At 39.4% G+C, this 26,778-nt stretch overlaps 1 protein-coding gene across 3 annotated transcripts in view; it reads right to left on the bottom strand.

Moving 5' to 3' along the window:
• Positions 1-26,237, bottom strand: part of SGCA (sarcoglycan alpha) — a 50,428-nt gene extending 24,191 nt beyond the window's left edge. The window contains exons 1-7 of one of the 3 annotated variants that reach the window (XM_087915501.1): positions 26,151-26,237; positions 13,336-13,470; positions 10,881-11,038; positions 8,738-8,810; positions 8,280-8,478; positions 7,590-7,752; positions 7,269-7,477 (exon numbers count right to left, since the gene is read on the bottom strand). In XM_087915501.1, coding sequence (XP_087771627.1) covers positions 7,269-7,477; positions 7,590-7,752; positions 8,280-8,478; positions 8,738-8,810; positions 10,881-11,038; positions 13,336-13,470; positions 26,151-26,190 — 977 coding nt within the window. In that variant the 5' untranslated portion in view covers positions 26,191-26,237. Of the gene's footprint in view, positions 1-7,268; positions 7,478-7,589; positions 7,753-8,279; positions 8,479-8,737; positions 8,811-10,880; positions 11,039-13,335; positions 13,471-18,693; positions 18,761-26,150 lie in introns of those variants that run through there. The other 2 variants (XM_026710898.2, XM_087915502.1) reach the window with 2 other exon arrangements.
• Between the last annotated feature and the right edge of the window lie 541 nt (positions 26,238-26,778).

Below are 26,778 nucleotides of genomic sequence, written 5' to 3'. Positions count from 1 at the left end.
GAGACAGTGTGGCATAGTGGTTTAAAGCTCCATGGTAAGAACTAGGAGACTGAATTTTTGTCCTACCTTAGACACAAAATGTCAGGTTCCAATTAATGCAACCATCACATCGATGTTAAGTTCGAAGGGTTGGGCTCATAAAGACAAGAGACTCTGGTTCAGTAACAACAGCTCTTTATTTATCGGCAAGATTCAGCTCAAAAGAATAGCAGCTGCGGAGGCTCTTTTATAGAGTTCGCCGGGGCTTTAGCAGCCAATGACTTTGCTTTGAATCTCCCGCGCTTGGTATTAACCAATTGCAGCAGACTCTTAGCAAGCCAATCACAATCTTCCGGGTTGACCAATCAGGTAGTGGTTAGTCGAACCAATAGGAATGCAGGGTTTCAAGTCTGCCGATATGGAACACCCCTCCCCTCTTGGTATCGTCCAAGGGGAGGGGTGACGTAGTCGCGTAGTTCGGCGGGTCTCCGTACCTGCCTACTTGACTTGCGCACTTCATTTAGTCCCTGGTCATCGGCCGGTTCGGACGGGCTCCACATCACTCTCAACTCTCCTGATGGAACCGCCTGGAAGGGAGAGCCGGGCCTATAGCTGCAACTCCCGCCGGGTTCGCCCGGGTTGGTTGAGTCGTTCGCTCTGCTGCTCCCGCCTGGATTCTCTGGGCTGGTCGAGCTACTCCTTTCCAGTGAAGCACCCATCTGCCACGGCTCTGTATATTCAGGTGAGTATGGTTGGTTTATTGTTTGGTTCCTGCTTGGGGGGTGTTCTGTTTTTATTGAGTTTTTTTCTTTTTCAATGTTCGGAGTCCCCACCCCGCCCCAATTTCTTTGTTAAAGTCTGTGCTGCCTAGCCTGGAACGTAGCTGGTTGATATGGCGCTTCCAGCTTCGCCCATCAGTGGTTTCTAGGAGGTATGACCTGGGTCCTGTTATTTGGGTGATTCTTGCGGGTACCCAGAGGGGGTCCCCAAGTGAAACTTTTTGCGAAAACAGTGTCGCCGATGTTGAATGCGCGATGTCGGCTGGTGGAGCCGGGGGGGTTCTCTGGATTATAAGTGGGATGCAACCGGTCTAGTGGAGAGCGGAGTCTTCTGTCCATAAGTAGTTCTGCTGGGCATTTGTTAGTGGTTGTGTTAGGCGAGATATGTTGTATCAGCAACATTTTGTTGATTTTCTCTTGGATATTGCCGTCCTCAATTTTTTGTATGTTTTTTTTTGTAAATTGAACTATCTGTTCCGCCCGCCCATTCGCCACTGGGTCAGTGGGCAATGTCAATGCATGTCTGATGCCTCGGGCAGCTAGATATTGTTCGAATGCCAGTGCCGTGAACTGTGGCCCATTGTCGGAGACTATCACATCTGGCAACCCGTGTGTGGCAAAGAGTTTGTTAAGTTTGGCTATGACGGCCTCTGTGGTTGTTTTTTTCATAGTGCAGACCTCCAGCCAATTTGAATAGGCATCTATGGTTATCAAAAAGGTGTGCCCATGAGTGGGGCTGGCGAAATCAAGGTGGATTCGGGACCAGGGGCCTCTGGGCATTTCCCATTCCAGGGGTGGTGCCGTGGGGGGGTTGGATCGCATTTGTTGACAACTGTTGCAATCTGCGACCCTTGTTTCGATCTGCTTGTCCATCCCTGGCCACCAAGCATAACTTCTTGCCAGGGCTTTCATCCAGACAATGCCCGGGTGCCCTTCATACAGCATGTCCAGCACTGTGGTTTGTAATGTTTCAGGTATCACCACCCGATCACACCCAAAGAATGCACCCTTTTTGAGCAAAGAGTTCGGTTTGCTGGCTCCTGAAGGCTTTAAAACGTTCGTCTTTATCATTTTCTGGCCAACCCCATTCTACCCAACTTAAGACTCGTGCCAGCTGCCTGTCTTTTTTTGTCTCGTGGGTAATGTCTGGCGCAGTGAGGAGTGGGCTAGGTAGGGTTTCTATTTGGAATGCTTGAGTGGTGGGTGCTGTGTCATCTAGTACATCCGGAAGGGGTGAGCAGCTCAAAGCATCGGCGTGCAAAATGTCCTTGCCGGGGCGGTGTATGAGCTGGTAATTATAGGCATCCAAGAACTCAGGCCACCTCGTCAGGCGAGGTGAGAGGATGGTCGGGGTGGCCCTGTTGCCTGCCAATATGCCAAGCAGAGGTTTATGGTCGGTAATAATTGAAAAGGTCCTACCATAGACATATTCGTGGAACCTTTTCACTCTGGAGATGATCGCTAAGGCTTCCTTTTCCAGCTGGCTGTAGTTTCTTTCCAGTTTGGACAGGGTTCTTGAAAAGAAGGCAATGGGTGCCTCTTTTCCGTCTGGTAAGGTGTGACTGAGGATTGCTCCTACTCTGAAAGGCGATGCATCACATGTAATTGTTAGTGGTAGAGTTTCACTAAACTGGATGAGAACTGCGTCGGAAGTTAAGAGGTTTTTTATTTGTTGAAAGGCGTTTTCCTCCCATTTTCCCCAGGTCCAGCAGGCGGTTTTGTCCAATAGTTTATGCAATGGTTCTGCCACGGTCGCCTTTTGGGGTAGGAAAACATTATAAAAGTTAATGAGTCCTAAAAACGCCTGAAGCTCCGTTTTGTTTTTTGGTCTGGGGGCTTCCTTGATGGCTTTGAGTTTTTTCTCGGTAGGGTGAATTCCGTGTTTGTCTAGGAGGTACCCCCAAAACTCGACCCTCACAGTGCAAAGTAGGCATTTTTCTTTTTTAACTTTCAAGCCAGAGTCTTTAAATTTTTGGAGTACTGCCCTCAGGCATTTTTCTAGTTGTTTTTTATTAGCTGCTGCCACTAATACATCATCAAAGTATGGCACTACTCCTTTAATGTCTTGCAGCATCCTTTCCATTAGGCTATTTTAGGCTTGAGTTCAAATGGCACTCGCTGCGGTTTGAGGCGGATAGGGGAGACATCTGGGTTAAGATTGAAGGAGATTGGGGACCCCTTGTACTTGCCTAAGGTGTTGTCGAAGACCTCTTGGAAGTCCAGTGCAAGTGCCGCTTCCCAATCCTCTCATTTGTGTGGTGGATGCCAGCCATTTCAATCCCTAGAGGCTCGAACCATTGTAGCTCGAGCAAGCTGGGGCAGTCATTGTCCATGATGGTGAGTGGCAATATGTTGGTGCAGCCTTTGAATGTGATTTTGAAGTGCCCAATGCCGGCAATGGGGATACGGTTTCCCTGGTAGTCTCTGAGAATGAGCTTTTGGTCGCTTAGTTCATGTCAGCGTATGCTGAGTATTAGGCGCTTGATGGTGTGCCAGGAGACCATGGAGAGGTAGGATCCCGAATCTACCTCCATGGAGCACGGTTGGTTTTCAATGTTTACTGTCACGCATACTTTTCGGGCGTCTATGGTTGAAGAATGGCAGATGACAACTGTTTGATGGGTTTCTTCTTTCCGCGGCACCTCGTTGAAACGTTTGGTCCGGCCGTCTAGGCTCCATCGACTGTCAGTCTGGCGATCCCGATGCTTTGGGGGGGGCGTCTCATCATCTAGGGCTGCCGCCTTGGTGCTGGGGACTGTGGTTGCGTTTATTTCGGCAAACTTTTGCGATGTGCCCCTGCTTCTCGCAATGCCCACAAATGGCATCAAGGAAATGGCATTCAGAGCGGGGGTGATCACCTCCGCATCCGGTGCACTGGAACCCCGACTTATGACCCCACCGGTCTCGTCGATCATGTTCTGATTGAAGCCGGTGGATTTCTTCCTCCTCGTAGTCACTTTCAGAGGGGGATTCGATGTTGCCATGGTGGGTGGAGGTGGTGTATTTCTCCGGTGTCGAGGCCGTCTCACTGACAGGATGGCCATCGGTTGTATTTGATCATCACATCCGAGCCGCTGATTTGCGGGTAGCTTCTGCTGCCATTGCTTCAACTACGGCGTCAGTGAGGGTGATGCTACCTTTTGCCATCAGCTTGCTTTGTAGTGTGGGGTCTTTTAGGCTGAGGATGACCCGATCTTGCATGGCCTCTTCTAGGTCTGTGAATCTGCACAACCCTCCTAGGTCCCTTGATCAGCCATGAATTCGCTGATGCTCTCACCTTCGCGCTGGTCTCTTCGGTAAAAGTCGTGCCGGCGAATGAGTGTGGGTATGGCTGGAGCGTAGTGGTTTTGGAGGATGGGTGCGAGGTCGTCCCAGTCCATCACCTTGATGTCCGTGGGTTTTGCCAAAGCCTTGGACATTTTAAAAACGGCGGGTCCGCAGTGTGTTAGGAATATAGCCTGTTTCCGGTTGCCGTTAGCGTCTTTCAGGTTGCTGCATTCCAAGAACATTTGGAACCGGTCGATGTAGGACTCCCAGTCCTCTGTGGCCGGATTAAAAGGTGCAGGTGGCGTGGTGTTGCTGGCCATCTTGGTGGTTGCTCTGCACCGTTTCCCACGTGCTGGTTAGTCTCATTGTCTTCTCAATCCCACCTTCATCGCCAGTGTTAAGTTCGAAGGGTTGGGCTCATAAAGACAAGAGACTCCGGTTCAGTAACAACAGCTCTTTATTTATCGGCAAGATTCAGCTCAAAAAAATAGCAGCCACGGCGGCTCTTTTATAGAGCTCGCCGGGGCTTTAGCAGCGGCTCTTTTATAGAGCTCGCCGGGGCTTTAGCGGCCAATGACTTTGCTTTGAGTCTCCCGCTCTTGGTATTAACCAGTCGCAGCAGACTCTTAGCGAGCCAATCACAATCGTCTGGGTTGACCAATCAGGTAGCGGTTAGTCAAACCAATAGGAATGCAGGGTTTTGAGTCTGTCGATATGGAACAGAGACATTTCAATTTCTCAAAGCACAAATTTATTAAGCTACATCATCTTGGCACTAACTTGCCAAATTCAGGCTTAACACAAAGCCAGCTGGATGACTTTGGGCCAGTCACTCTCTCACAAACTTAGGAAGAAGGTGAGAATCAATAACTTCAAAAATTTTACAAAGAAAACTGCAGGGACATGCCCATATAGTCACCAGGCATCCAAAATTACTTGCAGGCCCAAGTCCTCCCCCCCACCAATCCCCATTTTCTCAGTTTACTCCCATACCCAATAAGAAACCCGCAGCCTATTAAGTTATTGTTATGTTTTGAAAAATGCTCCAACCCTTGTTATGTTTTGAAAGATGCTCCTAGACTTAATCCCAGTCCATGTAAGGAATTAGAAGTTATTTCAAAAGAGAAAATTTATTTGAGAATATTTCTGGGCAGATATTAACATTTCTTTAGTTTCGAGATGGTTCAATTCTCTCTGCAACGAACTTCGGTGCTTCTAACTTTTTATGCATTAATTAAGCCTCAGTGGAAGATAATTTCCCACTGGATCTTTCCAATATAAATGTTACTGTTATTAATAAGGGGATTGATATGGTCGATAAATAGTTGGAGAACTACCTTCCTTGATTACACCACTGATTACCAGGATCAATTCAGTTGGGGAAAATACCCTCTTCCTCCATGTGCATCCTTTCAAAGCTTTGAAAGAGCTTTGGAGAACTATCCCAGCTTAATTACAGGTACTCTTCTTTCAGTGACCATTCAGTTACAATGGCATTGAAAAAAGTGACATGACCGTTTTTCACATGACCACTGCAGCATTCTCACGGTCACATGATCAAAATTTGAACTCTTAGCAACCGGTTCATATGTATAACGGTTGCTGTGTCTTAGGGACATGTGATCCCTTTTGTCATGCCCTTGTTGGAGTCTGACTCTGAGAGGGAGATTGAGGAGCTGACAGGGAGTGGGAGTGTGGCTCCGGTGGCTGTGGAAGAAATGGAGGAAGGGAACGGTCCGGCTGGACATTCAGAGGAAGATCCAGGGCCAACCCCTCTTCATCCTAGGGCATCCAGGGAGGAACAGAGAAGGGAGCAATGTGCCTTACAGGAGAGGAAAAGGCCCTGATCTCTTTCATTAGCTGCAGCTGGGAGGACAGGATATAAGTGGGGCATTTTAAATAGCTCTTTGCTGGGAGCAAAGTGTGCTTTATCTTGATCAAGGTTTATCTGGGTTTTGGTGTCTTCCCAACTGTGGTTGCTGTGTTATCTTGTGGAAGTCTGCAATTTATCATCCTGGCCTGCCATGTTAATGACTCCAGTATGGTTTGTGTTGGGTTTTTTAAAATTTCTAATTATGTTTGCTTTTGGTTCGGACTGCATTTACTTTCTTCATAGACTGTTTTTTGGAAGAGTTTGATATCAAGTCATGGATAATTGGACATTGAGGCCCACGTTGGAGGCATTAAAGGAAATTTATTCTACTTTTGTGACTTTGTTATTTTTGTGTCACACCCCGAATCATCACACCTTTTTACAACTTTCTGATATACAAAGTCAATGGTGAAGCCAGATTCACTAAACAACAGTGTTAATATTTAACAATTGAAGTGATTCACTTAACAATTGTGGCAAGAAAAATGGGGCAAAATTCACTTAATCACTGTCTCACTTAGCAACAGAAATTTTGGGCTCAATTGTGGTCATAAGTTGAAAATTATCTGTATTTTTATTTCTACACATAATTCAATCCTAGCAGAGGCTGGGCAGACATATATTTTTAATGTTTTAATGTGAATCCTACTCAGAATGAAGGGTTGGATTTGATACCTACTAATTTATTTTACAGGTAGTCCTTGACTTATGACGACAAAATTTCTGTTGCTAAAGAAAACAGTTGTTAAGTGAATTTTATTTCATTTTATGATCTTTCTTGCCAAAGTTGTTAAGTGAATTACTGCAGTTGTTAATAAGTGAATGGTAGTTCAGTGAATCTGGCTTCCCCGTTGTTTTTGTTTGTCAGAAGCTTAATAAAATATAATCACATGACCTTGGGACACACCAACAGTCATAAGTATGAAATAATTGCCAAGCATCTGAATTTTGATCACATGACCATGGGATGCTGCAATATGTGGTCATAAGTGTCACTTTTTTCAGTGCCATTATAACTTTGAACGTTTACTAAATGAATGATTGTAAGTCAAGTACTACCTGGACTGTGATTTTAAATTAAATTGGTTTGAGTTTTTGGGAATATTAGGCCGGATTACATATCTTGGTAGCTGCAGCATTGTATCAAATGGAGACACCTACCTTCTTCCTGAAACATAACTGAATACAACCCAACATACTTATAAAAGAAAGAAGATGACGTGAAAAAGAGAAACAGAGAAAGAGAGATGCAGAAATAAGGAACAGCCTTCTGTGTCATTCTGTATTTTGCATTCTTATTTACTGAACAGGTACCCAAGTATGTTAATAATCTCATATAACTTCCTTTTGTAGATACATGCCCAACTTACACGCCCTCTCTTCTACAGCACATGATGTAGGCCAAGAGTAGAAAGAGTAGAAAGCCCAAGAGGAATGGAAGAAGGAAAGTAAGTAAGAAATCACTGAAAAATATCCTATCAGGAGCATCATCAGGAGGATTAAATTCAGTCCCTTCTTCAAGCACTCCATCTCCATAAACTGGCACCATTTCTGTATCATTTATAGTTGTAAGGTCTATCTGAGGAATATAAGAAAGAAAAATGAGAAGAGGGGTGACACTTTTGACCCAGGAATTCTTTAATTGCTCTCCCTTTCCCTCCAATGCACAATTTTCTCCAACATCCTCTCACCAAAGTAAGGTTACACCAATCAACTTGGAATTGAGGATTGAAGTGATCATAACAGGTAATGACAGGCTGTTGCTCTAATCTGCATCGGTAAAGGTTGTCAGGTGACTTTGCTTCTGTTAAGCAGGTAGTGAATTGATCCTTGGACCCCATTTTGACATAAACCCTGAGGGACAAACATAGAACATATTCATGATTACAGAGTGCATCCTTTTGTTTTTTCAACTTGAAATCCACTCTTGGCCACTGAGTGATATACTGAGGACCACATTCCAATAAACAGATAAGATCAGAATGAAGAATTGGGAAGAGTCAGGATAGAAAAAATATATACTTGAATTAAATATAATTGCAATAAAATTTAACTTCTTCATAGTTGGATTACTCAATTATATTTAATAATTTACCACCTCAATTATTACTATTCAATGGCAAATTTTAGAGGGGCTCCAGAGGCTGCACCCAAGGTTTTTGAGAGAGAGCGCACACAGGTGGCCCTGATACTTCAAACTATATACGATACTCTTGCTGGAAAACCTAGATAGGAGAGAAACCTACATAATGAAGTAAATTAAGTCCTCCCAACCAAAGATCTTAATTTTGCTATAATCTTACCTCAGTTTCTTGAGCAATTGCTACTCAGAATTTTAACAACTGTGCTTTGGTTGTCATTTCCAGGGTCACGTTTCTTACCCTTCTTTCCTGTTTTCAATTGGCAAAGGTACACGGCCTCCCCGATCTAATGCTGAGGTAATATTGATGACAGTCAAGACTTCTTGCTCCCACATTCTATCCACAGCTTTTTGGAAAAGTTCTTGGGCATCTTTTGGAAGCATTTCCTCAACATCCCAGTTCTTCACAAGGAAATCGGCTTGGTATGGCATATCTCCATCTTCAGGTAATGGACAGAAAAAAGAGGTGGGGAAAAGCAAGTGATTTTTGAGGGATTCGTGGCATGCTTAAGAAAAAGTTAGAATATTGCCTGCTTTAAACAAGCAGACAACCTGCCTTTTTTCAAAGAGACATTAATATTATAATGTTAACTAAGGGATTTTTCATGACTCAAAACTAGAAGTTACAAGCCAAGTTAATCAAAGTTTACATCCATGTTAATGCTATCAGGTATTTTTTATTGCATAGGAACCATTTACCTGGAGATAATGAAATACGTATTTCCATTGCTTGCCTCACAGTCTCAAATGTATGTCTGTTATAGGCCATTACCTACAATAGAGAAGCAAGAGGTTTCTGGGTTACTGTACAGGTGTTTGTTCTTCTCTCTCTCTTTATATATCTACTAGCTGATAACCTGGTGTTGCCCGAGTATTTATTTATCCCAATCCTGATTAAACAGGAAAAGGAATGAATTATATCTATAGTGTCAAATCAATGTAATAGTATACATTTTTTTTAAAGAACCAATCCCCCTTACCAGAGTGGGGCCCCTTGTGGAGTACTGTGAAGCCATTACCATGGCAACTCCACTGTGCCGTACAGTAGAAGCCATTTTAAGGCACAACAGGCTGTATCTTAACAGAACATGAATCCAAAATGCACATGATCACTGTCAAAAGTACTGTGATTTGACACTATAGATATACTTCATTCCTTTCCATTTCAGCGGCCCAGGCATTCCAGAGTTATGCTGGAACACACACAGACAGAGACACACACAGACACATACAGACACACACGGGGGGTGTTGGGGTGATTTACTGCCACAGTATTTTATTCCAGAGAGTTTGGTTGACATTGTTTGAGGCGTTCCAGTGTTATGCTGGAACACACACACACACACACACACACACACACACACACACTTCTTTCTTTATATTTTCTTTCTTTTATATATATCTTCTGAAAATAAAAAATATATAGTTATTACAGCCAAATAATTATCTCAGAACACAAATACCAAGAGCAAATCTTTTTTCCATCAATTTAGAAATCTGAGATGAAGCTTCCAAGTATAGTGGACATTTCAGAATCAGAAAGCCAAACCTTATCAATGTTTACAACCCTGAAGGCTAGATTCTCACGTCTTATTAACCAGATTTATTGAAAAGAATAAAAAGTTATCAAATCTCGAAAATTATATGCAAGTAATCCTCAAATTATAACAGTTCATTTAGTGACCATTTGAAGTTACAACAACACTGAAAAAGTGACTTATGACCGTTTTTCACACAAATTCAGACATTTGGCAACTGACTCTTATTTATGCTGGTCACAGTTTCCCAAGCCATGTGATCACCTTTTGCAACCTTCTGACAAGCAGAGTCAATACTCGATGCATGTAACAATATTACTAATTTAACAACTGTGGTGATTCACTTAACAACAGTAGTAAGAAAGATCGTAAAGTCTGACAAGACTCACTTAACCACTGTCTTGCTTAGCAACAAAACTTTGGGCTTACTTTTGTGAAGGAGTCCTTTTATATATACATTAGCATGATTTTTCATTAGTAAGTTCATTGAGATAGCGATTCTTTGATTTATGATTGCCTCTGAAATAAATGGGAGGTAACTATTTACTTCCCTGATATTTTGGAAACTTATACTCTTTCCAGATTCAGAACACAGAAATATTAGTAGATTATAATTGATGGTTGAGACATCAGGATAGAAATCAGGAAACTACGTATACTAGGCCTGAAGCCAGATGGAGGATCTTGAGTCAATCACTCTTTCTTGGCCCTATGAAGCAGATAACGGCATAGCACTTCTGAAATTGCAACCTTTGTGATCCTCGTCTCATCCCGGGGGTACCCCATTGAGCTTCAAGCCCAGACACATTCAACCAAATACACCTGCTGAACAATGGTGGGATTCAATACATTTTTACTACCAGTTTTGTGGGCGTGACTTGCTAGGCATGGCTTGGTGGGCGTGGCAAGGGAAGGATACTGCAAAATCCCATTCCCTCCCCACCCCACTCACCTGCTTTCCAGCCCTGTTCTCCTGTGCAGGGCAACAAAAGAAGACCCAGCCAATCAGCTGGGACTAGGGAGGCAGAGAATAGATGGGGGCGGGGCCAGTCAGAGGTGGTATTGGTCAGTTCTCCGAACTATTCAAAATTTCCGCTACTGGTTCTCCAGAACTGGTCAGAACCTTGCTGAATACCGCCTCTGTTGTTGAAGCTTAATCTAAACCAGATTGTGGCCCCAAAAACCTTTCACAGAATGCAGTTATGAAGTTTGTAAGTCCCTGCTGTGAAAGTTAATAAAATGCAGTGTTGAGAAAGCTTCACTTGAGAAGTTGGCAAACAAATATAACATTCTGAAAAGCGAACCTCAATAGTCTGTTTGCCAATGTCCTTATCTGTGGGAGATCCATAAAGGTATCCTATGTCAAAGGGGGTACGTTGAATGTAGCGTAGCCAGCGAGGCAAATCAGGGTGATGCAGAAGATTGGCATGGAAAGTGATGGGAGGGTCAAACGGAGGTTCTTCTGAAAGATTTTAAATGCAGTCCAAGTTAAATGTGGTTTTTCTCTCACAATAAAAGAGATACTATATCCTTAAATATCACATTTCAGTTCATACTATGTTACAGAGCCTCTGATTATGGCATTGAACATGTAAACAAGTTAAATTCACTATTAACATGGGCAACATCCTGCCTACATGCTTTTATCTTTCTTGGTGACTTCAATCGACCTCACATTAACTGGACCCGAAACAAATGTACAACTGAACCCGTACATGCAACCTTCTACAATGCTGTAACAAACCTGGGACTGGAATAACTAGTAACCAACAATACTAGACTTAATAACTGCCTTGATCTCATTTTCTGCAAAAGTTTGAATTCAATTTACGGAATACAAATTAAAGAACCCTTTTCCAACAGTGACCACAACATGATTGATTTTTGTCTCAACATATGTCCACACAAAAATCATCACAACGGAATCCCCAATTATAACTTCAAAAAAGGCAACTATTGACCTCACCCCTTTCCTAAGAGGCCTGTAGGGGGCGTGCATAAGCGCACCAACATGCCTACTGTCCCTGTCCTATTGTTTCTTTTTTTTCTTATATGTATCCATTTCATGTATTCATAACCATGCTTATACTTATACCTGTTATCTTATAATTGCTTGACAAAATAAAATAAAAAACTATTGTGGAGTTTTGAACTCAAATGATAATACTTGTACAAAATGAATATTTTTTTTACCCAAATAATTTGAATTTAAAATGGGCAGAATTTTCTTTAAAAAGGCTAGTATGATAATAGCAGCAAACTCCATTAACAACTTTAAGTACATATTTGTTTTCTTTTAGATAAATACAGTAGAATTTGTCTTTTCAGAATCAAGAATTGAACTGGGGTTATTAGTGCAACATTAGTAGAATGCTTTTATTTCTTCTGTTATTATTAGTCAGCCAGTATTGGGGAGGGGAGTGGTTTCCTAGAATGACTGGCAGAAAACAGAAGATATTACATTTTCAACAGGCTTCTAATTTTGTAAATTTCACCAAAATATTATTTTATTTTGTATTAATTTAGTGACACAACGTATTCCCCTGCTTCTTACAATAAAGCTCTAAATTCATGTTTTTCAGCTTTTGCAACTTTTAAGTTGTTTGGACTTCAACTTCGAGACTTTCCTAGACAGTACACTGGTTGGAGAATTCTGGGAACTAAAGTCCACACAACTTAAAGTTTCAGAAACACTATTTTAAATCATGCAGACCCTTTGCATCTCATTGTAACCTCCAGCATCCTGAGATTTTACTGCTAGAATTTGGCAGCAAAATTGCCGCTTAATAGGCTGGTTTTTCAGAGTTTTTTTAAAAACAGTATATAATAGGCAAGCTATTCTCATTCAACTTTGAAAACCCATCAGATACCCCAAAATTACCTCACCCAAATTCTGCTATTTTGCCATCAAATACAGGTTGCTTTAAGGCTTTCGTTTTTAGGGATAAGTGGTAACTTTAAGAGTCAAAACAGAAGCAATTTGTCCCAGTTATTCCAGTAACATTCTGTTATCAATCTAAGGTTAAGAAATTGAATTATATTAAATGTATAACTCAAGCAACCTTAAATTCATTAACATTTCAAAAACTATATTTACTATTGATGTAATGCTTTCCTTATTATCTAAGTGATCATAATGTTAACAATTTCTAGTTAATATAGCATAAATAACACTGTACCTTGATAATATAACATTATTAGCAACCTATAATACCATAAAACAATAAATTTGGGAGAAAAAAATATAGTTTCTGATACCTAGGCAGGGGGTTGGACTAGAAGACCTCCAAGGTCCCTTCCAACTCTGTTATTCTATTTCTATTTGTTACCTCAAAGGTTACATTTTTCTGGTCTGAGCTCCAGGAAAAATAAGACCATGGGAAAAATAAGAAAAGCTCAATTCAGCAAGAAGTATAAAAGTTCTGTCCCATTGCAACCACCTTTGTAATTTGATCACATGAAGAACAGCTGGGTAGTAACTGATGCTTTTATCTTGCAGGCAGGCAGGAAGGCAAGAGAGAAGTCTAGATAGGTTTTACTTGTGTGTGTGTGTGTGTGTGTGTGTGTGTGTGTGTGTGTATGAGAATGAGAGAGAAAGAGATAGGTAGGTAAGTAGGTAGGTAGATAAATAGGCAAATTACCTACCTACAGAAGGTGTGTGTGCACATGTGTGCATGAATGATACCAACAATAATAATGGGAAAACTCACAGAGGGGCAAAAAGAAAACAGAACAAAAGAACATGTTTGAATTGCTTACCATTGTCCTCCATGGAGAAAGGGAACATACTCTTAAAGTCCTCTCTGTCCAGCTCATGGATGAAAATTACTCCAACCACCGCATGGAGATTGAGAATTGGAAGACTGGCTGCCAAGCCCCCAATGAAAATAACCCCTAGCAGCAAATAGAGAAAGTAGCAGCTTAGAAACAAAATCTCAGTCCTTTTGGTATAAAGACAATATTTACTTTACCTCCAGTTCTCCTTGCTTTCAGTAGACTGAACTTCAGCAAAACTTGCAGTATAGGTAATCCTAGACTTTCAAGTTGAGCCTAACATTTCTGTTGCTAAGCAAGACAGTTGCTAAGTGAATTTTGCCCCATTTTATAGCCTTTCTTGCCACAATCGTTAAATGAATCACTGCATTTGTTACATTAGTAACATGACTGTTAAATGAATCTGGCTTCCCCATTGACTTTGCTTGTCGGAAGGTCACAAAAGGGGATCACATGACACCGGGACCCTGCAAACCATCATAAGTATGAGTGAATTGCCAAGCATATGAATTTTGATCACATGATGACCATGGAGATGCTGCAATGGTCATGTGAAAAATGGTCTTACTTTTTTCAATATCACTGTAACTTTAAACAGTTGCTAAATGAACTGTTGTAAGTCAAGTATTATCTGTATATCCAGCTCAAGCAAGATTTTTGCATATCTGGAAACACAGCACAATTGTATTCCGGCTAAAAGTGAAACAGAAAATTGAAACCATGTGGCCTGGAAATAGATTAACATTAATTATATTCTTTAAATGCAGATAACACATACAATTTCCTGGTTTTTTATTTCTTTTAAATTACAGAAAGTCATATTCATGATGATGATGATGTTCTTCTAATGATTTTTTTTAATTTAATAGATTTCTGTAGGTTATTTATAGGTTCCATTAGTTGATTTTTCTCACCAATTTAACTTTTTTTGATAATTACAAAGAGAACCTCTTGAACAAGAGTTACAAAAATCACATTATAAAATATTATTATAATGTAAGCAGAACTGGAAATGCAAACTTTAAATGAGATTTTGCACATATTTATTTATTTAGCACATAGCATGAAATATATGCAACAGTAGCAATAGTAAGGATATATAGAGGAACACTTAATAATATAGTACACATACAGTTGAGATGACATGGTCAATTTTTTAAGGCATAAGAAATTCAAGAAGTCATAAATTATAAGCTATATTTTAAATTTTGTTAGTCCATGTAAATAAAAAAAGTGTTCTGTATGTTAATTTCTAGGACAGGGATCTTCAAAATTGATAGCTTTAAGACTTGTAGATTTCAACTCCCAGAATTCCTCTTCCAGTCACATTAGCTCAGGAATTCTGGGAGTTGAAGTCCACAAGACTTAAACTTTTATTTATTTTATTTATTTATTTTTATTTGTTGATTGCTTACAAGATAATAGGTATAAATAAAACATAGTTATGAATACATGGATACATATAAATATAAATATAAATATAAATATAAATATAAATATAAATATATATATATATATATATATATATATATATATATATATATATATATATATATATATATATATATATATAATCTTAAAGAAACAATAGGAGAGGGATGGTAGGCACGTTGGTGCGCTTATGCATGCCCCCTACAGACCTCTTAGGAAAGGGGTGAGGTCAATAGTAGACAGTCTAAGGTTAAAGTTTTTGGGGTTTGGGGAAAAAAACACAGAGTCAGGTAGAGTATTCCAGACATTGACCACTCTGGTGCTGAAGTCGTGTTTCCTGCAATCAAGTTTGGCGTGTATTAGATCATTGTAGTTTTCTGTGCTTCGGTTAGGAAATACTGGGCATGATCCATTGCTGTTTATAAATACTGAGCCAATTCTAAAACAATTTGGAGGCAATCTTGGTACTAAACAGAATATAAATATTTATATTGATTATCTGCCCCTAACTTGGTTTTTCAGGTCTTCCAATGATGCACCCATCACCATTGTAATTGATTTTATTCAGTTTGGTGCTAGCTTCCCTCTTCTTCACCTTCCTTCCACCTTTCCCTATACTACAATCTTCTCCACAGAGCTAAGTCTTTGCATAATGTGGCTGAAGTATAATAATTTTAATTTTTTAATTTGTGCCTTGAATGAGAACTTTGATTTATTTGATGATCCTGATCTAATTCTCAGGAATCTTCCAATTTCAAAGGAATCAATATTTTTCCCACCGCTTCTTCAAAGTTATTGCCCAAACTTGCAATCCCTTTTTTGCAAGTAAGATAGAGTCTATGCATTGAAACCCAACTTCTATATGTGCAGAAGTCCAATCAAACTGAATTTCTCTTCTTTTTTTTAATTTATGTGCTTCTAATCACTAGTTTTGATGGAGGGATGATGGTGTTCTATCTGCTCTGCTTCAGTTTTCTTGTTGTTGTTGTTGTTGTGATATTTAAACTATGTTAATTTTAGAGACTTTTCTCACCTCTGCTTGATTTATTTTCAGACAGGATTAGATCTTTTTAGCTTAGAATATATTATTTTTTCTCATTGGCAAGATTCACAAAGAAGTTCCTGATACAGATAGCTTAACACTTACTGAGTAAGAAGTTCCCTCTGAATATTTTGTGTACACTAATAAGGCCCTTGTCGCCCCCAAGAGGACAGATAAAAATAATATTTCTTCTTCTTGGAATCCTCCAAGCAGAATTCCTTCAATTCTTTCTAATTTCCTCATTCCCATTCATTATTACAGTTCCATATTGATCTCATAGGATGCTATCAGGAGAAGAATGTCAGAAGGAAGAGACTAGATAAGGAAGTGTATCTTAGCTAGACCAGAAGTTCAAAACCCTCCCAGTCCCTATTTTCCCTGACCGGCAGAAATGTACAGACAATCAAAAATATCAAATTCCTCTCCTCTTGGTTCTAATGAAAAGGAAATCATCCAGGGGAAAGAGGGGGAATCACTGCTAGTGCAAGAAATGTAGGATTTTAAGTAAAGCAATTATTTTGTTACTGAGAGCACATGACTTTGCTTAGGGAGGGAGGGATGGGGAGAAGAAGGAAAGGAGAGAGGCAAGAAGGGAAGGATGGAGGAGGAGGAGGAAGGATGGAGGAAGGAAGGAGGGAAGGAGGAGAAAGGGGGAGGGAGGGAGGAAGACAACACGCACACACAAAAACTAAATCAGGTTTGCTTATTTGATAGAACTTACAGCATAAGTAGACCTTGACTTATGATTACACTTAAGCCAAAATTTCTATGTGAGACAGTTGTTAAATGAGTTTTGCCTCATGTTATGGCCTTTCTTGCCATAGTTATGAATCACTGCTGTTGTTAAGTTAATAACACAGTTGAATCTGGCTTCCCCACTGACTTTACAAAAAGTGATCATGTGATCCCAGGACACACTACAACCACCATAAATGATACAAGCCAGTTGCCAAACATCCAAATTTTAATCATGTGATCTGCAGAGGTTGCTGCAATGGTCATAAGTGTGAAAAACCATTATAAGTCACTTTTTTCAGGTTGTAACTGTGAATGGTCTCTAAACAAATGGTTACAAGTTGGGGACTATTTATATTTGACCACGTATCTCACATAACAATTCTAGACATCTCACAAAAATAAATAAAAACAGAGATTAAAAATAAAGCCACCTTTCCCAACAAGTCCCACATCCAACAGTTTCCTGTCTCATCCGCCATCCTGCTGCTTGGAGGAAGAGTCAGGTCTTCAGGCTAAAGTGGTAATTATATACTTTACACCAGGGGAAAAAAATTCAAGTAGGAAAATTTAGTGTAATGAAACAGGACCTAACTATAAACACACATGTGCATAATTATTGAGGGATCATCTACCTCTGCCTGCCCAGTAAGATCAGACAAAGTGGATGCACTCCAGGACATTTTTTATCAAAATGTCATTTTGGGGATTAATAGAAGTTGTCTTCTTTGTTGCAGCAACCTGGATCTTTTCCCTGGTCCTACAGATGAGCTGTTGGTTGTTCCCTTCCTCTTCCCTTCCCTCCCCCTCCCCCTCCTTCCCTCTCTGCAGTAGCTCAGTAGTTAAGACTCTGGGCTTGTTGGATGGAAAGTCCAGGTTCGAAACCCGAGCATCACGCATCCAGGTGAGCTCCCATCCTCACCCCAGCTTCTGTCAAACTAGCAACTCAGAAGCATTCAAGTGGAAGTATATAAATGGCTACCACTTTGGTGGGAAGGTAACAGCACTCTGTGATGACATGCTGGTCACATGACCATAGAAATGTCTTCGGACAGTGCTGGCTTAGTACTGCCCCCTATAGTCAGTAAAAACTAATGGAGTAAAATCTATAGAGACGCCTTTACTTTTTTTCCCTCACTTTTTAATAATTTTATTAAAATTTTATTATAATAAATTTTATTTTAATAATTTTATTAAAATGTTATAAAAGAAGATAAAAACTAATGCAAAATAATAAGTAAACCAAGAAAAAAGAAAATTAAAGAAATTAAAGAAAATAGTAAAAGTGGAAGAAAGGAAAAGAGAGAAAAATGGTGTTTGATTTTCTTTACAACAGTTTTAAGTTATCTTCTTTCCATTTCATTGTCATTGCTTTTTAGTATGAGCCACACAGAGTCACTCGGAATCCAGTGGCCTCTAAACCTAAACAAACAAATAAATAAACCCAAGCAAACAAATAAATACTTGGATCAATTTCAGATCTGATCTCCCATTCATTGCTAAACATAAAAACATCCAGAAATAATGGATCCTACTTTAAAAACAAAATAATAATCCTTGGTTCTATTTTTTTTCCTAGCAAAGATACTTTCCTGAATTTTGGCTCTATGTCTTATTGAAATATTTTTCCCTTATTTTGACCAGAGCTCTATATAACTCAAAAGCCAGCACTTTACATGCATTAGATTTTGAGGGGCCTAATAGAGGCCACCATCTGTGCTATGTTCCTCTATTTTCTTCAGCAAATAGGGAAATAACCACCTCTGCTCCAAGCCACAAAAGGAACTGCGGCTCACTAAAATTAGAAGGTACTGATAGAGGCCGTGAGAAAGCAGATTAAAACATGGTCTCTCTGAAATTTTGATAATGCATACAATTCCTGGGAAGTTAAAAAAGACAAGAAAATCCATGCATGAATTTTCTCTTGAGTGGCATTCAGCAAGTTTGAAACAACTTTCACAGTAGCTCCCTTCTCAAATCTTTGCTGATGGCTTCTTGAAGCCTTATAAACAGCCCCTGTGCAAAGCTGCACCTTCATACAGAAGGACAGAGCCATACAGAGAACACACAAGCACACCAGGGTGTTGCACATTTCTATCCTCCCATATACAGTAGAAAACTAGGAACAAACTTGCCTGCGAGGAAACAGCTCCCGGTTAGGCACTGTCCTGCCATCTTGCAAGTGGAAAACTTTGATTGACAGGGGCAGGCTGGTGTGAAAATGGGGGAGGCAGTGTATGTATTTTGTTGCCAACAAAGGTTAAGTATGTATGCCAACTGGGGGACATGTTTTAGGCCCCATAACTGCCACAAGGAGGCAGCATCAACCTATTCCAGGAATAGATTCTCCATAGAGAAACAGCTGGTCAAATTGTTAAGCATAAATTTGTCCTTACTCCAAAATCTGCTTTCATTTAAATAGCGTAGGTAAGATAATACAGAGAGGCAGTCAGCATTTAGACAACATACGTATTATGTTAGGATATCTGCACAAAGTGCTAAATGTGGTTATGTTAATCAATGTTGGGGGTGCGGCAGGGTGGAGTAGGCAGAGGGTTTTACTTTGCTGTGTAAAGTAGTTCAAAACCTCAAATCCAGAAAATGAGTAATTTAATAACCCAATAATGTCCCATTGCTGGACTATAGGCCTTCGAACATATGTATTCAACATGCATTTATTAAGTACTACCTTCTTCTAATCCCAGCCCAAAACTGAAGCAGGCTTAAGTCACCCTTGGCTTTACCACTGTTAAAGTGATGGTTTCCTCTTTGAGCTGGCAAGCATCCAATAACAGTCAAAAGGTGTGTACAATCTGCTTTGTTATCTACAGGTGGTCCTCAACTTACAGTTGTCCATTTTTGTTTTGAAGTTACAACAGACTTGTAAAAAGTAACTTATGATGCATCCTCAAAGTTACAACCATTGCACCATCCCTTTGGTCATAGGACTGCAATCTGTGTACAGGACTCACATTTACGATATTTGCAATATCATGAGGTTATGTGATCATAATTTGCAACCTTACCAGCCAGCTTTTCACCAAGCAGTCAATTGGAGAAGCAGGATTCACTTTTAACAATGTGGTGATTTGCTTAATGACAATAGTAAAAGGGTCTGATCACAATATGACTTCCTTAATGATCATATTGCTTGGAGACTGAAATTCTGGGAGTACCTGTAATTACACTGGAGATGAAACAAGGTAAGCAGGTAGAAGAGGAATAGTGTTACTGACCATGTCATACAGATGGCAGTTCATGCCTTCTTTCTGGTCCTGCATCAATTTCATCCACAAACATCAACTCCACGGTGTCTCTCCACTCTGACGACGAGACAGAGAAATGATGGTGTGCGTGTCATGATGTGATTACACCACAACTGGATGGTGAGCTGGCATTGTTGACAACATCAGAGTTTACTCTGAATACTACTGGCCTCATCTGCTGCCATTCTTCTGTGCTCTCCTAAAGCAGTTAAATGTACCATCACCATTCCAGGCCCATCAGGCTTGTATCTTCGCATTAGTCTGCTCAGCCAGCAGTATTGTCAAGGTTTTAACCTTAAGCCCCTTTTCAATTTTGCACAAGGTTAAAATAGCATAAAAGTTGAATTGTCTAACAGTGAAAAATGTGGTCTGAAGGACTAAAACAGTGGAACACCTAACCATCTCCCTTTCCTTGCCCCCTTGACCCAGAGGAATCTGGAAATCAGCATTTATTGATTTTTATATAAGGGAAGGGAAGGAAGGAAAGAAAAACCCTAAGTAAAAAAAATGTTGCTTGTAACTCTACTTTCTTCATGCCTCCATTCTTCTTCTTAAAGCATTATTCAGTGCCACATAGGTAGCCTTGAGCTCAGGAGGAAAGGCAACTTATCAATCTAACAAATAATAAATACTGTATCCTGTATGACCATATAACTCTCATATTGGACTACAACAGAATGAGCTGCAGGACACATACTAGATCAGGGGTGTTAAACTCAAGGCCTGGGGGCTGGATCTGGCCCACGGGGTGCTTAGATCTGGCCCTTGGGCCACACTGGAAACAGAAAAGGACTGGCCTGCAGTGCTTCTGCCAGTGAAAATGGAGCTTGGGAGGGCCAAGGGTGGCTCTTGCAAGCTCTGTTTTCACTAGCAGAGGATTGCAGGAGGCTGTCACACCCAAAATCAAAGCTCGCAAGGACCATGGGGGGCCTTCCTGAGCTCCATTTTTACTGACTGAGGATGGCAGGAGTCATCGCAGCCAAAAATGGAGCTCGGGAGCCCCTTTTCGTTGGCAGAATGTTCGGGTCACCTCAGGCACCCCTGACATGAGTGACATCGAGGTGGCCACACCCACCCTGGCCATGCCCACTCTGCCCCCCAAGGTCAAACACAATCCTGATGTGGCCCTCAATGAAATCAAGTTTGATACTCTTGCCTTAGACTGATACCCAGCCTTTCATCAGGAACTCAAGGCTGCATAAAAAGCATTCCCCCCGCCAGCTTTCCCCATAACAATCTCCTGAAACAGACTGCGTTGAACGAGAGCACGGGTCCAAAATCACCCAGGGAGCTTCTTTAGCTGGAGATGAATTAGAAGCTGGGTCTCCCTGATCTTGGTCCAGCATCTTCATCACTGCACTCCATTGGCTGTTGGCTAAGAGCAAGGCAGCAGCCCAAAGTCAATCATGGAGCTTCCATGGCTGATGGCAGACTACACCACAGTGGCTCTATCAGCATCCTTCACCTTTTAAAAATTAAATGAATTTATTTTTCGTATTTGTTTTCATTTGTATTCAAAATACTTGTCTAGTCTGGACTTAAGTAAACCCAACCAGGGTGTTACTGCATTAGCTATGGAGGACTAGAGACTAATCATTCATTTTACTTAGTTTGGTTTAGTTCTAGTCCATAAAGCTTAAGTCATAATAATGTATATTCACCATAATACTTTTATGGTATCCTCTTGCAAACTATACAGTTCTATGTAATTTGTATTCTTTGTCTTGCTTTTGTGAAGTTTATAATATCAATTAATATAACTGTTAACTTGGGTGTAGCATGTCACATGAATCTAGTCACTAGATCTTAAGATGTTAACATATCTTTTAATCAATAAATAAGCACTCACCTAGTTGTCAATATGCATTTTTATTTAATTAAACCCACTTTCCTGAAATTATTAGCAGAACCAATAAAGCATATGCATGCTTTAATGTAACTAAAGATCTGAAAACCAGGACAGGAATATATAAATAAAACCATACTTTTATTTTACATTAAAATAAAAGTTAAAGAATATGACATCATATATATACTAATACTCCTCGACTTACGACCACAATTGAGCCCCAAGTTTTTGTTACTAAGTGAAAAGTTTATTAAGTGAATTTAGGACCATTTTATGACTTTTGCCATAGTTGTTAAGTGAATCACTGCAGTTGTTAAATGAATCTGGCTTCTCCATTGACTTTGCTTGTAACAAGGTCCCAAAAGGTGATCACCTGACCCCAGGACACTGCAATCGTCATAAATATGAGTCGATTGCCAAGCATCTGAATTTTAATCACGTGATCACAGGAATGTTGCAATGGTTGTAAGTATGAAAAATTATCATGTCACTTTTTCAGTGCTGAATAACTCTGAACAGTCACAAAACTAAATGAACTGCTGTAAGTCGAGGACTACCTACAAATTAAGCATACATACTCAACAATCATAATACATACCCCTTAAAAAGCCAATGTTGTGCCAGATATTAATCTTGAAAGTTCCCAAATATTTGCTCCTGAAATTCATCTCCATCATCTCAGCTTACAGTTAGGAAAAATATTGGAGAAATAAGAAATAGCTTGGAGAAAAATTTTGTCTCTGCCAAAGCTTTCCTTTCTGTTAGATTCTCCCAGAAAGTGTGAAAAAAGTACTTCCACTTTGCATTTAATATGTTCACACTGCATCATGTTAAGGCCAACAAAAGGATATACTGTATTTTTAAAAAGAAAAAAAAATAAGGCTTTCCCCCCCACTGTTTTTCCCCCTGTTTTATCATATTATAAAGACAACAGTACATTATATTTCCAGGAGTATTTAAATACTGTTGACTGGGGATTATTAACACTGCTGTTTAGATTAACTTTAAAGATAAAGAAAAAAAGGAAGTTGATGTTAATATTGACCAAGAGTTCTAAAATGTTAATATTGATAAGCATGAGATTAATGGCATTGATAAACAACTGAAAAAATATATTAAATTATTTATTATACAATAATCTTAAATTTAATGGTTAATACTAAAGTCTCCATTATATTGTTACAGATTATTGTTTATGCATATAAAAAAATAAAAAGAAGAAAAAAAATTAAGCTAGTTGGTTTCTAATTTCCCCACGGTACCTTTACCAGTGTATGATGCTACAGCATAAGCCTATTGAAAGCAAATTGTAAGTCAGTGTTTCTTCCTATTGGGTAGAATTTCTGTAATTAAAATGAAAGTGTTGCCAAAGTTATTGTTTTTATTTCAGAATTCACCAACATTGACCCCTGACACTCTATATAAACAATAGCAAAATGACACTTGTAAATTCATACGGCAAGGAAAAAAATCCATGGTTAGATGCAAACTACTGCAAGATGCTAAAGAAAGATGAGGTTTGGATTTACCAGATTTGAAAGAGTGGGTGATTCTCTAAAACAAGGGACTACTTGACTTAGAGGGCCATGAACTAAGATTTAGATGGCATGCCTTCTTACGTTGTGACAATGTTAAAATAAATGTTGATTTTAAGAATCATTTTGTTAGGATGCCATCCTAGGTGGCTGGAATAAAAGAAAAATAAAGCTGTCTTTGGGTGTCACCTCAGGAAGTTTCCTTTAGAAAAGAAATGATGATGTTGCCAAACCAATGGGCTTAGGGTCAAATAATATTTTTTAATCAAGGAGAATCTACTCTCAAGTCCAAAGAGTTAAGGTCAAAAGGACATGTATATTATTGATTTATTTACTTACAATTGAAAGAAAGATTCAAACTACCACAAAAAGTTATGATTTTATAATAAATGAATTTGAAATTGTATTTTGTGGCAATGATTCACATGTTATTGTGAAGCTTTATATATTGTTCCTGAAACTGAATTTGGAGAATGAATATGTGAAGCACTGTGTAAATCAATGGGCAAAGATTGTTGGATATAAGTTAATGTTTGAACAGTTGGAAAACATGTGAATGAACAATCTAAAATTTATAATGAATATAATCTTTAAAAAATTATAAAATAATGTACTGTTTATATTTAACACCTGATATTGTAAAAGAATACATATATAATAATATCTAAAGGTATTTCAAATGTATACTGAAAATGTAAAGAAAGTATTTTTTTACCATCTTTGGTGGACCTCTGACAATGCAAAGATGCATGGAGGTAAAATTCATATTTTAACCCAGAACAGTCATAAAATCCAAGCCAGACACATTTTTTTAGGTTTAATGGACAAGGTACAACTTGAAAAAATATGGAATTTTGTTATTTATGTTGATGGCAGTGAGAATTGCTCCATATGCAAAAATGGAAAGATACATTAATTCCCATATTGGAAGAATGTCTGGATAAACTAATGGAATGAGCAGAAATGACCAAATTAACTGCTTTAATCAAGCAGTTTAATCTTTTCTTTATCAAATAAGTACATACAATTTAAAAGTAAAATACTGGGGCTGTAGTTACTATTATTTTTATTCTGTTGAGATGAAAAGTGTCAGAATGCTTTATTCCCCTTTCCGTTAGTCCATACTTTTGTCTGTTTGTCTCTGTCTCTATCTCTCTCTCTTCTCCCTTTCTCCATTTTCCTATTATCTTAAGTTTTACTTGTACTTTATATTTTGATATGTTTAATAAAATTATAATAGCAAGTCAGTATATCTGAAGCTTGGCAATTTTAAGACTTCAACTCCCAGAATTCCTGCACCTAGGATTCTGGGAGTTGAAGTTCACACATCTTAAAGCTGCCAAACTTTAGAAGCACTGCTATAAAGGTTAACATTTTGCCATTCTGTGTAGTATTTGAAATAATGTATATATGGAAATCATGCTTTCCTGAATTTGGTTAAACATCTGTTGTGAATATATACTGTTAATTTTGCTATTGCTGCATATACTCCAAGGTTTAAGATTTAAGCTTCTTAACTGGTTATAAAGAAGAAACTCTGCAAAGGATCCAGAATACAGAGCTTAGATGAATCAGTGAAAGTGGGAAGGACTTGTTTAACTTGGACAGGTTAAGACAATGAATGGCCAGATCACTGTTTTCATCATTAGATTGCTTTTGTTCTTTTCCCATCAGACGTTCTGTGGAAATTACTCATTTGGATGCTAAAATGTACACAAATTGTGGGTGTATCTCCAAAGAGTGCTTCACTTATACAAGTCATGTAAAATATATATATAGCTGCAATAGCTACTATCTCACAGATTATATTCAGAGAAAGTAAGAGTTAACACTTCAAAAGAATAGGGTTTTAGTGTGCCCTCCATTCTTTCACTCAGATCAATTCTCTGACAAAATTAAGATGTTTTGAAAGGGATTCTAGAGTCCCTAACATCTGAACATGATTCTGAGGGGTAACACAATAACTTCCATGCACCATAAGAGATGGTTAAGGGAAAACCTGCCTGAACAAAAATAAAACCAGAGCTGTTGCAAGCAAAATAAGAGACCTGAAAAGAATGTGGTTTCATTCTGGGACATCTCTGAGCAATCCAAACAAGATACCTGCAGGAACTAGTTTTCGTCTGATGTCTTAAATTAAGCATGTTTGAATCATGTAGGTCACCAAGGGTTACTTTTAAAACTTCTTGCAAAATGAATAGACTGTCCTACTGGGAAAGCTGCCCCTGCTTTCCATAAGGATTTGAGTCATATAATAATCTCAGAATTATTTAGTTGAAACAATGGACCTTGGCAACAAACCAGCCTCCGGATGAAGAAAATACTAAAACCTACACAGACGCAGACCTACATTTTGTGATTGGAGATCTGTCACCCAATCCGATATATATTCAACACTGTGCTCCAACTGCAGTTCCGTGATCACTGAGCTTGGGCAGTTTACAGAATTAAACATCATGTTTAGTTGGTTAGTTATAAAGAACATAAAAAAAGAGGAAGCAATGACGTTATAAAGCAACCTGTGGATCCAATTGCTGAAAACGGTGGTGCAGTTTTCTTGACTGAGCAGGAAATCCCTTGAAATCTGTAACAGAGACCCTTAAAGCGGATTGAACATCGTTTTTAAAAAAATGACCGGGTGGGGGTGGAAATCTTTGGAGACGATATTAAAAATAATAAAGGCAACCTCCGCAAAATGAACGGCTGCTCCTGCTTTGTCTTTCAGCCTTAAAAAGACTACAGTAATGACGCGCATCCCTAATAACTGGAGAAAGGGGGTTGCTAAGCTAACCCAAAGCCTATTAGTAAAACAGTTAGACTCCTTCGCGTCGACTACAGTTGTCGCAGCTGCGCGCAAAATGTGTTTGTGTGTGTGTGTGTGTGTGTGTGTGTGTGTGAGAGAGAGAGAGAGAGAGAGAGAGTATATATCTATATTTACGTACGCGTATATACCCTCGTCTGCTCTAGGCCCTCCGTTACCATGATCCGTCTATATTTAGGTCAGCGAGCCTCTCCTGCCCCCGTCTCTTAAGGAGGAATGCAGCGGGGCAGAAGTACATCCAGGTCGCAGTGAAAAACACTAATCCACCTTTACAGAAAAAGAGAAGGGGTCGCAGATTTCCTTCTGCTTTCTGGAAGCGAGTGAAAAGGTCCAACAGCAAGCTAAAGAAGAAAAAACGACGCAATATCTTTTTGGCATCATTGCGCATTCTGTTTTGCTAGAGTTGGGACCAGAATAACAACAGCACAAAGCGAATTAGCCGTTTAGCAAAGCTTCCAGACATGTTGTTGAGGTGTAAGACAAGTAGGCAGGCACTAGCCAGTATTATTGAAATCTGCCAGTATGGTTCAGTGGGAAAGGCAGAGACATGGAAAGAAGGATATAGAAGTAGGAAGTCACCAGTTTTTTTGGATTCAATGGGACCACTTCTCAGCACAATCAGGGCAGCCTGGGGGACCTGGGAATTCGTTACCAGCTGCCAAAGCCCATAAATTTACATTATTATTATTGTTTTATTTATTATTTATTTTATTTATATTGCCACCTATTCACCCATGGCAATTCGAGGC

The sequence above is a fragment of the Pseudonaja textilis genome, chromosome Z, assembly GCF_049901715.1.
Source record: "Pseudonaja textilis isolate UNSWEBS1 chromosome Z, rPseTex1.2, whole genome shotgun sequence".
NCBI classification, from domain to species: Eukaryota; Metazoa; Chordata; class Lepidosauria; order Squamata; family Elapidae; genus Pseudonaja; species Pseudonaja textilis.
This window is presented reverse-complemented; position numbering and strand designations above follow the sequence as displayed.